This window comes from Gigantopelta aegis, chromosome 4 (genome assembly GCF_016097555.1).
Source record: "Gigantopelta aegis isolate Gae_Host chromosome 4, Gae_host_genome, whole genome shotgun sequence".
In the NCBI taxonomy this organism is placed as follows: Eukaryota; Metazoa; Mollusca; class Gastropoda; order Neomphalida; family Peltospiridae; genus Gigantopelta; species Gigantopelta aegis.
The window spans coordinates 7,849,295-7,863,526 of record NC_054702.1 but is presented as its reverse complement, the minus strand read 5'-3'; the positions used below and the strand labels follow the sequence as shown (position 1 = coordinate 7,863,526).

At 39.1% G+C, this 14,232-nt stretch overlaps 1 protein-coding gene across 4 annotated transcripts in view; it reads left to right on the top strand.

Moving 5' to 3' along the window:
- The window catches only part of LOC121371992 (membrane frizzled-related protein-like), a 72,899-nt gene extending 58,971 nt beyond the window's left edge, over positions 1 to 13,928 (top strand). For all 4 annotated transcript variants that reach the window (XM_041498230.1, XM_041498228.1, XM_041498226.1 and 1 more), the window contains 5 exons: positions 4,600 to 4,744; positions 6,069 to 6,148; positions 6,856 to 7,005; positions 7,819 to 8,160; positions 13,751 to 13,928. In XM_041498230.1, the coding sequence (XP_041354164.1) occupies positions 4,600 to 4,744; positions 6,069 to 6,148; positions 6,856 to 7,005; positions 7,819 to 8,160; positions 13,751 to 13,788 (755 nt within the window). In that variant the 3' untranslated portion in view covers positions 13,789 to 13,928. The remainder of the gene's footprint in view (positions 1 to 4,599; positions 4,745 to 6,068; positions 6,149 to 6,855; positions 7,006 to 7,818; positions 8,161 to 13,750) is intronic.
- The last annotated feature ends 304 nt before the right edge of the window (positions 13,929 to 14,232 follow it).

Below are 14,232 nucleotides of genomic sequence, written 5' to 3'. Positions count from 1 at the left end.
TTAATTAGATAATTAGGCCATTTCTGCTTTTGTAGCTTTGTCTGATTAATGAGCACATTATACTCGCCACTTCCACTGCATGATGTTAAAAGCTTGTAACCACATTGCGAGAACACTAGGAAAGGAGGATATTTTTCATTTCTCAGTGAGGTAACAAGCTTCCACAAAAAGGTTTGGAAGATTCAAAAGAAATAAGATGGAACTCAAAGACGAGAAAGGAAACAAAGTGATGGGAGAAACAAAATGGCTTAAACATGTCCATTATTGACCTCATCCAAAACAATTTCCAGCACCTTGATAAAAATTTATTTAATACACCGTAGTGGAAGAGATACCCATGTGATATTTATTGTCTCTTCACATGTGGAAATACGTCTTTTGAGAGGTGATGACCTCTGATCACGTGATCAACTGTGTCACACAGTACAACTCTGCATAGATCTTCATGCAAATAGTGTGTGCATTATTCTTTTGATTCATATTTTTAAATGGGAAAAAATTCTTGCTATCAATTTCTATAATTAATGTTACCAGCATAATTTAACAAAATATATATTTTAATAATTTAGTTTAGCTGTGAATATGTTTATAATATTGTAAACTTCATTGTGGCACAGGAATGCAAAGTTTCATTGATAAATAGCTAAATGAAAGTGACCACAATATGACGTCATTTTGCTAAATGACATCATTTGGTAAGTGACGTCATTTGGTAACTGACATCATTTAGTAAGTGACATCATTTGGTAAGTGACGTCATTTTGCTAATTGACATCATTTGGTAAGTGACGTCATTTTCCTAGTCTTTAATCTGTGCATTTTCATGTTTTGTTTAGTTATTTTGGAAGTCATTCTGTGCAATTTTTGTTCATAGAGTGCAGTGTAATAAATAAAATACTATACTTGTTCCCATGTGAGACCATTTATATTACAACTTGTGTGCTTTTAATCATTCACTTGTGATGTACGGATGAAAACACACTCGTAACATAAACAGTCTCATATGGGAACTCATTTAGTATTCTTTGTATATTACTGTTAATTGAGCCTCAAGAACACAGCTAGGATCTTTTGTTTGAATATTCCATTAAATTTTGTTTTAACATCTGCCAGACCTTCTGCCTTCCCGCTGTCACCAGGGATGGTTAGCCTATGATGATCGACCATCCCCATATTGATACAAATCTAATAAAAGTGATATCTTGTGAAGAGGTAATATTTTTCTCAATCGTTATTAGATTATCAATGTCACTTTGTATTAGTTGATGAATACAGCTGTCAAATTTATCTCGGTCTGTGGAATGGCAGAAGAAATGGTTGACAGTTTTTGGCATCTCTCGTCTTTTTTTTGTGTGTGTGAAAGAATTCAATCAATACTTCAAGTATTTAAAAGCTTTTAAGCCTCTAGGTATGTTTTTTTTTTTTCACTCTTTCTTTAAAAATGTATAAAATTTGAATAAACTGGACAAAAGGTCACATCAATGTTGGTTTAAAATGCTTTCATTAGGCTGTATTCGGTGCGTGTGATCACTTTGAGTGATATAAACATGAGAGGTAATTTAATTACGAGGCCTGGAGCTCAGTTAATGTAGTGTGACTGTAGTGGTTGCATGACAGTGTCAAGTACAGAGAAAGTTACTGTTTGTGTTACACCATTAAAGCACATATTAATCAATCACCGGTTATTGGATGTCAAACATCTGGTCATTCAAACGTAGTCTTGGAAGAAACCCACTACATTTTTTCATTAGTAGTAAAACAACTTTAATATGCATTTCCCCACAACCATGACAGCATATACAATGGTTATTGACATACCAGCTGTGGAGCATTGGTTGGAATAGGAAACAAATGCCAATGGGTCTGCCAAAGATAACACATGAGGCAAACACCAAGACCAAGACCAAATTGTTTAACGTGCACATTCAGAGCAAGCTGTTGTAGCGTATGCCTGTCCTGGACACAGGTACCGGCCTCAACCGGTTCATCCGTCCAGGACAGAAAAAGGCAAACATTCTACTGACTGACTTAAATACCACCATCACATTGCATATTACACACATACACACCATAAAAAAGGAAAATAAATATTAATTTATTGAAACCTCAACACTACCATACAAAAGGAAAATAAATATTAATTTATTGACACCTCAACACTACCATACAAAAGGAAAATAAATATTAATTTATTGAAACCTCAACACTACCATACAAAAGGAAAATAAATATTAATTTATTGACACCTCAACGCTTTTTAAAGTATGAGTGTGTGTTTTTTTGTGTGTGTTTTTTTTTTATTGTCCCAGATCACAAACATAGCAGTGTCAGGGATGGGAGCCCCAAATCACTGCTGTACATATATAATAAATATACACCATATATATCCATACACAAACAAATACGTACACACGTACCCAGATGTCCTCCGATACATACACATGTGTACATACATACATTGTACATGTAGATTCACACATACATACACATACATATATGCAAAAAGGCAAATATGTGAGGTGTATGTTTCTTTTTCTTGTTTTCCGCTATCTCCAAACAAGCCATAGACAAGAACAAACTTAAGGTAACATTATATATTTCATTTAATCGTTATCATTAAATAAATTAGCCCATTGTTTATTAAACATTTCGTATTTGCAATTTTTATATAAAATAAATCTTTCTATTTCAGACTTTTGCTTCAACAGATTTTTAACAACTTTGATTTCTAAATTCTTTTTTTGTATCTTAGTTCCATAAACATAATATTTTATGTTAATAATTAATCAGTTAAGGAAGTTAGATTTTTCGTTATTAATAATACCAAAGATGACATTATTTTTATTGAAATTAATTATAATACCAGTCAATATCCAGTTTTGTACTGCAACCCATAAGTTGTGAACCTTATTGCATTCGAAAAATAGATGTGGTATGGTTTCTGGATGGTAGTTACAAAAGCTACACATGTTTGACTCAACATAGTGAATAATATATAAGAAAGTGTTCGTAGCTAAGATTCGGTGAACTAGTCTATATTGAAACCATATTAATGTTGAATCCTGAGTGCTCTGAAAAGGAAGTAAATAATATTCTGCCCATTCACTTGATGAAAAGATAAAACCTTGATTGGTGTATTTAGCTTGCGATTTTGGAGTTATGGATTTAGAGTTTAATAAGTTGTGCATATCCTTACATCCTCTTGGTCTTTTTAATAAAAGATTACGTTTAAATGGAAGAATTGGGATATTAACCATTTTAAATCTGTTATCTTTCAAATCATCTAAACTATATATGTACGTTTTTACTGCATTTGTTAACGAAGCATAGCTAATGAAATTGGTGGATATATTGGGTTTTTTTTATGAACTGATCATATTTTAAAATATCACCTTTTTCGTCAATAAGGTCGTTTATAAAAACAATTTCTTTTTCAAAATAGTTTTTATCTAGAAATGGCTTATGATCAATGAGTATTCTATCATTCAGCCAAATATTAATACATAAAATATCATCTACAGTTTGAGGATTAAGTTCTTTCCCTGTTTTTAGCCAGCAGAGTAGGGTATCTCTCCAAAATCTATTTGCAATATTTAAAAAATTTCTTTTTAAATAATAGTCTCCGTATTTTAATATCTCATTTGGTGTCTTAATATGTTTGGTGTCTTAACATGTTTGGTGATTTTTGGTTAAACTAGAGGGTGATGAAGGAAACCATTGAAAACGAGACTCCTCAGTAAACGGAAATTTCCTTAAAATTAAATTAGTTTCATGATTCCTTTCTAATATCAGTACACATCAGAACCTCTCTAAACCAAATACACCTAAAAATTTGACTTTTACTACTCCCTATGGGTGTCCAGTTTAGAGGGGTTTCACTGTATTTGGAATGACAAAAGGAAAGTGATAGATTCTATGACTGCACACAGGTAAGTGCTCTACTATTACGTGTACCCTGTCTCCCATCTCTGATAACATTAGACAATTCAGTGTCACAGGTAAGTGCTCTACCATTACGTGCACCCTGTCTCCCATCTCTGATAACATTAGACAATTCAGTGTCACAGGTAAGTGCTCTACCATTACGTGCACCCTGTCTCCCATCTCTGATAACATTAGACAATTCAGTGTCACAGGTAAGTGCTCTACCATTACGTGCACCCTGTCTCCCATCTCTGATAACATTAGACAATTCAGTGTCACAGGTAAGTGCTCTACCATTACGTGCACCCTGTCTCCCATCTCTGATAACATTAGACAATTCAGTGTCAGAAATATTAAAATGGAACTTGACTCAGACTTAAAAAAACCATAGTGTGATATATATTATAAGAATTACTTTCAGACAGTATTAATTTTATAACTAGTCTTATTCAACTTACTGTGCTAGCACAACAACAATGCTATATGACCCTGAGTTACAACCTCCACTGCAGAATGACCTCCTCTTGCCAGATGTATATAGTACACCCATGGGCAGACCTAACTTGGTTATGTTGATAATATGTTGGTTATATTTGTCTTGGTTATGTTGATAATATGTTGGTTATATTTGTCTTGGTTATGTTGATCGTGAAAGACTGTATTGGTCTCTTTCAGCTCAGTGTGATGAGAAGCACCTGCTCATCTACAACGGGTTCGCCACCCCGGACATGGTTCCCGAGGAGAGACTCTGTGGCCAGCTGCACAGCTACCACCCCAGCATGAAGGAGTTCCTCTCATCATCCTCCAGGGTTGTGATCAGGTCAGCAGAATTTTAAAGAACTCTTATTTGAATCATTAATGAGAAATTGGGCTTTGGTATCACTTGAACTTACTTCATCCCTTCACTAGAAATGAGTGAACAATTCTCTTTGGTATCACTTGAACTTACTTCATCCCTTCACTAGAAATGAGTGGACAATTCTCTTTGGTATCACTTGAACTTACTTCATCCCTTCACTAGAAATGAGTGGACAATTCTCTTTGGTATCACTTGAACTTACTTCATCCCTTCACTAGAAATGAGTGGACAATTCTCTTTGGTATCACTTGAACTTACTTCATCCCTTCACTAGAAATGAGTGGACAATTCTCTTTGGTATCACTTGAACTTACTTCATCCCTTCACTAGAAATGAGTGAACAATTCTCTTTGGTATCACTTGAACTTACTTCATCCCTTCACTAGAAATGAGTGGACAATTCTCTTTGGGGGTAGGATGTAGCCCAATGGTAAAGCGCTCACTCTATGTGCGGTCGGTCTGGGATTGATCCCCGTTGGTGGGCCCATTGGGCTATTTCTCGTTCTAGTCAGTGCACCATGACTGGCATATCAAAGGCTGTGGTATGTACTACCCTGTCTGTGGGATGGTGAATATAAAAGATCCCTTCCTGCTAATTGAAAAGAGTAGCCCATGAAGTGGTTACAGCGGGTTTCCTCTCTCAATATCTGTGTGGTCCTTAACCATATGTCCGACGCTATATAACCATAAATAAAATGTGTTGAGTGCATCATTAAATAAACTATTTCCTTCCATCCTTCCTTCTGTTTGGTTTGTACCTCATATCCTGGACTGGACCCTTGTTGAAGTCAGAGATTTTGCCCAGGATGTGAACCTTCAGTAAATATGAGCATGATGAAGGGTACCCTGTCTCTTCTGGGTTATGGTCATCTCAAAACTGTGTGATGCAAAACAGATAAAATTATTTAGCCTGTCCTCCCTCCTTCCTCCCTTAAAACAAGAAAACATTTCATATTTGTCATCATTGTTTATTACATGTATGTATTTACAGTTAATACTGAATGGTTTAAAGCAAAGTTCTAGACTTATAAGCCAGTTAATTGCTATTTTAGTTGGGTTTTTGGTCCCAATCAGTGTCTTACAACTGGCCTATCAAAGGCCATGGTATTTGCTGTCCTATATATGTGAAAGTGCATACTAGTAAAAATAAAAAATAAAAAACAAATCCCTTGTTACCAAATGTTTTGCCGATGATTAGTGAATCAATGTACTCTAATGGTGTTATTAAACAACACAAAAACTTTTAACTTTTTCTACTTTTAAAATGATCTTGTTTCCCTTGTAGGTTTATTTCCACATCTGCTAACACGGAGCGGAGTAAAGGTTTTCAGCTGGTTTGGTCGGCGGTCAGACTGCCAGAGGATGGTAAGAAACTAGTGTGTGTATTGCTTAAACACAGGGTCACACAGCAGTTTGACGAAAAAATATTCAACAAAGTATTGCCTACAAATATTAATAGACTCCATCATATGTGGTCATGTGGGATAAAAAAAAAAGTACACCCGAGGTTGTGGAAATTTCCACCACCGAGGGGTGTATGTTTTCTATCCCACATGACTGCATATGATGAAAAAAAATTCTATCATCCATTCGATAAATAAACCATTATTTTACACAAACAAAGACGGTTAAAAAAGTAACTTCTTTATTTGACCATTTTATCATAAATAAACTACACTATCATATTTGCCAAGGGACTTGTCCCCCTCCAAAAACTTTTAAGTGCTCTTTTGTTTTGTTAACAATTTGTTTACAATTTTCATTCTATGAATGCCAAACTTTTATTTACAGAATATAGTTCCATTGGAAAGAGTTATTATGAATTATGAATACAGTTGAAATACATTTTATAAAAATATATAGTAATAATTTTGGTTACCTCTGTGTTTTTCTTTTAGCTATATGAAACACTTGAATTTTGAAAAACCCCATAAATGCAAATAAAATATTTTGCTGAGAACCCTACCTTGACATATTGAACCTCAGGCTAACAAGAGCATGCCAAACAGTTACCTGTAATTAAGGAATAAATACTCTGAGTTAATTGCAGCCTGTGTATTTGTGTGTTGCAGGTACGTGCGCCCAGTTCACGTGCGCAGGCGGCCAGCACTGCTACGAGCCGGCGATCTGCATGCCGCTGGAGCGGTACTGTATTGACGAGTCGCTGCACTGTGACGGGGTTCCCAACTGTGGACCATTTGATGACAGTGATGAGAGAAAATGTACGTTCAGATATCTGTCTGTGTAAAATACAAAGAAGAAAATTTAGACAAATATTTGGGAAAAAAAATCCTTAACATGCTTAACATATTTTAAAGAAAAACTCAGACATATCACACTTTTAAATTAACCAGGTGGTAAACTTACCTGAAATTAATAGGTTTTTTTCGGTGTTCCCAATTGTGGATAGCTGCAGAACAAATCAAATAATCAGTTTATTAATTTCACTACTGGTCCAACTGGAGGGGACTATAGGTCCTTCTGTTAGTGTGTCCATCTGTCCCTCATATTGTTTTCTTGATGTTTTGTTTCACAATGCCTTGAGATATTGAGCAGAAATTCTGTGTATATCCTATTACAGATCAAGTTTGACTTTCATCACATATTACTCATTTTAGTTATGTTTTGTTTCACAATGCCTTGAGATATTGAGCAGAAATTCTGTGTATATCCTATTACAGATCAAGTTTGACTTTCATCACATATTACTCATTTTAGTTATGGCCCTTCAATGTAGAAGATATGGACATTTTTTTTCCGCACTTTTTTCCCACGATGCTGCAAGATATTGAGCTTAAATTTTGTGTTTAATTTTATCATGTTCTGTTACAGATCAAGTTTATAACTGTAATGTCAATTTACCCATTTTTCACAGAGTTATGGCCCTTGAACTTAGAAGATATGAAAATTTGTTGGACCAGGTAGGGGACATGTATTGCTTTAGCAGTACTTTCAGTATGCTCGTTCAATATAATGGTGTCACATTTTGTGTATATTGAAACTCTACAAACTCTTTAATATCTGTGTACTTTCAGGCTTGCGTGAGATCCTTATAGTGGCAGCGTGTATTGGTTTCCCGAGTTTCGCCATCATAGGGCTCATAGTTACCGTGGTTTACTGTTACCGGACGAAACGGGTGAAGAAGTCCATGTCGCAGGAACAGCCGCTAGCCAACAAGAAGCTGTCATCACGTGACTCGATGACGCCCACACGCAGCCAGTGCATGATGCACACGAGTTTCATCGACGGTAAACCGATAGAGGAGAGAAACTTTGACAGGGCGGACAATGGAACTTTGCCCGTTCATATTGAACCCCTGAAAACTCATCAAAAGCGTGCCTCCTATCATATGATGAAACAGAATGATCTGGAAGACGGTAACTATTTTATTGTAGAGTGTATTTCTTACCAACATTTATTACTAATATGGACTAAAATATCGAGAATATTTTTCTATAACTGATCAGTTTGTAGATTGCTCTACAGTCACTGATTCATTGGTTCAAAAATGATGATGTTTGGTTGGTTATTTGCTAGCACTTTCTTTCCTTTAATGTGTCCAGTAATGGGTCAGATTACACGTTATATGATCTATAGAGATTTACAGGTAAATTTTGACTCATTTGTTTCGGAAACATGAAACAGTATATCATAAGCAGTGGTTTCAACAATACAGAAAAATTATTGTTTTCTAATGCAATCAGTCATATTATTTTGTATGGTAAAGTGTTGGGCAGAGATGTATCAAGTTTCAAATAACAGTGGGAGAGTAGGTGAGAGTACGTCCTGGGCAAAGTGGTGTCTAGTTTCATATAACAGTGGGAGAGTAGGTGAGAGTGCGTCCTGGGTAAAGTGGTGTCTAGTTTCATATAACAGTGGGTGTCTAGTTTCATATAACAGTGGGAGAGTAGGTGAGAGTACGTCCTGGGCAAAGTGGTGTCTAGTTTCATATAACAGTGGGAGAGTAGGTGAGAGTACGTCCTGGGCAAAGTGGTGTCTAGTTTCATATAACAGTGGGAGAGTAGGTGAGAGTACGTCCTGGGCAAAGTGGTGTCTAGTTTTATATAACAGTGGGAGAGTAGGTGAGAGTACGTCCTGGGCAAAGTGGTGTCTAGTTTCATATAACAGTGGGAGAGTAGGTGAGAGTACGTCCTGGGCAAAGTGGTGGTGTCTAGTTTCATATAACAGTGGGAGAGTAGGTGAGAGTACGTACTGGGCAAAGTGGTGTCTAGTTTCATATAACAGTGGGAGAGTAGGTGAGAGTACGTCCTGGGCAAAGTGGTGTCTAGTTTCATATATCAGTGGGAGAGTAGGTGAGAGTACGTACTGGGCAAAGTGGTGTCTAGTTTCATATAACAGTGGGAGAGTAGGTGAGAGTACGTCCTGGGCAAAGTGGTGTCTAGTTTCATATAACAGTGGGAGAGTAGGTGAGAGTACGTCCTGGGCAAAGTGGTGTCTAGTTTCATATAACAGTGGGAGAGTAGGTGAGAGTACGTCCTGGGCAAAGTGGTGTCTAGTTTCATATAACAGTGGGAGAGTAGGTGAGAGTACGTACTGGGCAAAGTGGTGTCTAGTTTCATATAACAGTGGGAGAGTAGGTGAGAGTACGTACTGGGCAAAGTGGTGTCTAGTTTCATATAACAGTGGGAGAGTAGGTGAGAGTACGTCCTGGGCAAAGTGGTGTCTAGTTTCATATATCAGTGGGAGAGTAGGTGAGAGTACCTACTGGGCAAAGTGGTGTCTAGTTTCATATACAGTGGGAGAGTAGGTGAGAGTACGTCCTGGGCAAAGTGGTGTCTAGTTTCATATAACAGTGGGAGAGTAGGTGAGAGTACGTCCTGGGCAAAGTGGTGTCTAGTTTCATATAACAGTGGGAGAGTAGGTGAGAGTACGTCCTGGGCAAAGTGGTGTCTAGTTTCATATAACAGTGGGAGAGTAGGTGAGAGTACGTCCTGGGCAAAGTGGTGTCTAGTTTCATATAACAGTGGGAGAGTAGGTGAGAGTACGTCCTGGGCAAAGTGGTGTCTAGTTTCATATAACAGTGGGAGAGTAGGTGAGAGTACGTCCTGGGCAAAGTGGTGTCTAGTTTCATATAACAGTGGGAGAGTAGGTGAGAGTACGTCCTGGGCAAAGTGGTGTCTAGTTTCATATAACAGTGGGAGAGTAGGTGAGAGTACGTCCTGGGCAAAGTGGTGTCTAGTTTCATATAACAGTGGGAGAGTAGGTGAGAGTACGTCCTGGGCAAAGTGGTGTCTAGTTTCATATAACAGTGGGAGAGTAGGTGAGAGTACGTCCTGGGCAAAGTGGTGTCTAGTTTCATATAACAGTGGGAGAGTAGGTGAGAGTACGTCCTGGGCAAAGTGGTGTCTAGTTTCATATAACAGTGGGAGAGTAGGTGAGAGTACGTCCTGGGCAAAGTGGTGTCTAGTTTCATATAACAGTGGGAGAGTAGGTGAGAGTACGTCCTGGGCAAAGTGGTGTCTAGTTTCATATATCAGTGGGAGAGTAGGTGAGAGTACGTACTGGGCAAAGTGGTGTCTAGTTTCATATAACAGTGGGAGAGTAGGTGAGAGTACGTCCTGGGCAAAGTGGTGTCTAGTTTCATATAACAGTGGGAGAGTAGGTGAGAGTACGTCCTGGGCAAAGTGGTGTCTAGTTTCATATAACAGTGGGAGAGTAGGTGAGAGTGCGTCCTGGGTAAAGTGGTGTCTAGTTTCATATAACAGTGGGTGTCTAGTTTCATATAACAGTGGGAGAGTAGGTGAGAGTACGTCCTGGGCAAAGTGGTGTCTAGTTTCATATAACAGTGGGTGTCTAGTTTCATATAACAGTGGGAGAGTAGGTGAGAGTACGTCCTGGGCAAAGTGGTGTCTAGTTTCATATAACAGTGGGAGAGTAGGTGAGAGTACGTCCTGGGCAAAGTGGTGTCTAGTTTCATATAACAGTGGGAGAGTAGGTGAGAGTACGTCCTGGGCAAAGTGGTGTCTAGTTTCATATAACAGTGGGAGAGTAGGTGAGAGTACGTCCTGGGCAAAGTGGTGTCTAGTTTCATATAACAGTGGGAGAGTAGGTGAGAGTACGTCCTGGGCAAAGTGGTGTCTAGTTTCATATAACAGTGGGAGAGTAGGTGAGAGTACGTCCTGGGCAAAGTGGTGTCTAGTTTCATATAACAGTGGGAGAGTAGGTGAGAGTACGTCCTGGGCAAAGTGGTGTCTAGTTTCATATAACAGTGGGAGAGTAGGTGAGAGTACGTCCTGGGCAAAGTGGTGTCTAGTTTCATATAACAGTGGGAGAGTAGGTGAGAGTACGTCCTGGGCAAAGTGGTGTCTAGTTTCATATAACAGTGGGAGAGTAGGTGAGAGTACGTCCTGGGCAAAGTGGTGTCTAGTTTCATATAACAGTGGGAGAGAAGGTGAGAGTACGTCCTGGGCAAAGTGGTGTCTAGTTTCATATAACAGTGGGAGAGTAGGTGAGAGTACGTCCTGGGCAAAGTGGTGTCTAGTTTCATATAACAGTGGGAGAGTAGGTGAGAGTACGTCCTGGGCAAAGTGGTGTCTAGTTTCATATAACAGTGGGAGAGTAGGTGAGAGTACGTCCTGGGCAAAGTGGTGTCTAGTTTCATATAACAGTGGGAGAGTAGGTTAGAGTACGTCCTGGGTAAAGTGGTGTCTAGTTTCATATAACAGTGGGTGTCTAGAGTAGGTGAGAGTACGTCCTGGGCAAAGTGGTGTCTAGTTTCATATATCAGTGGGAGAGTAGGTGAGAGTATGTACTGGGCAAAGTGGTGTCTAGTTTCATATAACAGTGGGAGAGTAGGTGAGAGTACGTCCTGGGCAAAGTGGTGTCTAGTTTCATATAACAGTGGGAGAGTAGGTGAGAGTACGTCCTGGGCAAAGTGGTGTCTAGTTTCATATAACAGTGGGAGAGTAGGTGAGAGTACGTCCTGGGCAAAGTGGTGTCTAGTTTCATATAACAGTGGGAGAGTAGGTGAGAGTACGTACTGGGCAAAGTGGTGTCTAGTTTCATATAACAGTGGGAGAGTAGGTGAGAGTACGTCCTGGGCAAAGTGGTGTCTAGTTTCATATAACAGTGGGAGAGTAGGTGAGAGTACGTCCTGGGCAAAGTGGTGTCTAGTTTCATATATCAGTGGGAGAGTAGGTGAGAGTACCTACTGGGCAAAGTGGTGTCTAGTTTCATATAACAGTGGGAGAGTAGGTGAGAGTACGTCCTGGGCAAAGTGGTGTCTAGTTTCATATAACAGTGGGAGAGAAGGTGAGAGTACGTCCTGGGCAAAGTGGTGTCTAGTTTCATATAACAGTGGGAGAGTAGGTGAGAGTACGTCCTGGGCAAAGTGGTGTCTAGTTTCATATAACAGTGGGAGAGTAGTGAGAGTACGTCCTGGGCAAAGTGGTGTCTAGTTTCATATAACAGTGGGAGAGTAGGTGAGAGTACGTCCTGGGTAAAGTGGTGTCTAGTTTCATATAACAGTGGGAGAGTAGGTGAGAGTACCTCCTGGGCAAAGTGGTGTCTAGTTTCATATAACAGTGGGAGAGTAGGTGAGAGTACGTCCTGGGCAAAGTGGTGTCTAGTTTCATATAACAGTGGGAGAGTAGGTGAGAGTACGTCCTGGGTAAAGTGGTGTCTAGTTTCATATAACAGTGGGAGAGTAGGTGAGAGTACCTCCTGGGTAAAGTGGTGTCTAGTTTCATATAACAGTGGGAGAGTAGGTAAGAGTACGTCCTGGGTAAAGTGGTGTCTAGTTTCATATAACAGTGGGAGAGTAGGTGAGAGTGCGTCCTGGGTAAAGTGGTGTCTAGTTTCATATAACAGTGGGTGTCTAGTTTCATATAACAGTGGGAGAGTAGGTGAGAGTACGTCCTGGGCAAAGTGGTGTCTAGTTTCATATAACAGTGGGAGAGTAGGTGAGAGTACGTCCTGGGCAAAGTGGTGTCTAGTTTCATATAACAGTGGGAGAGTAGGTGAGAGTACGTCCTGGGTAAAGTGGTGTTTAGTTTCAAATAACAGTGGAAGAGTAGGTGAGAGTACGTCTAGTTTCATATAACAGTGGAAGAGTAGGTGAGAGTACGTCCTGGGCAAAGTGGTGTCTAGTTTCATATAACAGTGGAAGAGTAGGTGAGAGTACGTCCTGGGCAAAGTGGTGTCTAGTTTCATATAACAGTGGGAGAGTAGGTGAGAGTACGTCCTGAGCAAAGTGGTGTCTAGTTTCATATAACAGTGGGAGAGTAGGTGAGAGTACGTCCTGGGCAAAGTGGTGTCTAGTTTCATATAACAGTGGGTGGGTGAGAGTAAGAAAATCACCAGGGCCGGGTAACACAAAGCACTCGTAACACTTATGTCAGACGTACGCCACATATTATGTATGGTGTATGTCTGACGTAAGTGTTACAAGTGCTTTATGTTACCGGGCCCAGGACACAGTAATATGATTTTTCTTCAGCTAGACCAGACATTGCATTTCAAAACCAAAAATGGCATTTTTGTTGAAAACAAATGTGTGTGAGTCTGCCTTTCTTAGCTGCTAGATACAATCCGGACAAGGGTTTAGAAAATGTTCCACTGCACAATGAATATTTGGGATTGATCTGTAGAAGTTAGATATTTAAACATATTTAAACTAAGAATTTCTGTTGATCAATCCTAAATATTTAGTGTAATAGTCTATGTTTGAGAGTGAGTGAGTGAATGAGTGAGAGAGTGAGAGAGTGAGTGAGTGAGTGAGTGAGTGAGTGAGTGAGTGAGTGAGTGAGTGAGTGAGTGAGTGAGTGAGTGAGTGAGAGAGAGAGAGAAAAAAAAACCCTAGAACTAGACAGATATAGATATATATATATCAGCATTTCTTAGTACATCTGAGTGTTGTATTGACTGTTTAACAGAACTAATTAATAGTTAGCAGATTGTTCTAAAGTATCTGCTTCTATCATTCTAATTTTCTTCTTCTTTTTTCAGGTGGTGGACTCCAAGTGATTCGTGAGAATACTCTATAACACAAAGCCTGCTTTTCACCCATTCATCTAGTCGAGGTTCATTTGCATTGTGCTTCCTTAGCAAAATGGCTGCACATAAAGAATTCTAGAATATGTCAGAGTGGACAGTATTTTCTCACAATAAATGTACTGTGCTCTAATATTAATTGTTCAAACATTTATATTTTCTCATGCTAGTATCCTATATTTAAACATAAAATGTCCTGTTTGAGTCCTTGTCTCACTTGAAGTTTCTTCTGTGTGCAACTTGTTAAACTGAGAGAATCTGAATATGCTCATCTTGATGTTTAGACACCAGATAGCAAAACTTATTTTAAGGTTATGTAAGGTCCAGACACATCCACCCTGAGCCCAATCTGTGGGTAGGCCAGTGACTGAGTCTAGGATAGAGGCGGGGTGGGGAGGTGAAGTTTGAGGTGGGTGGAATTTGGAATACCAAGTTCA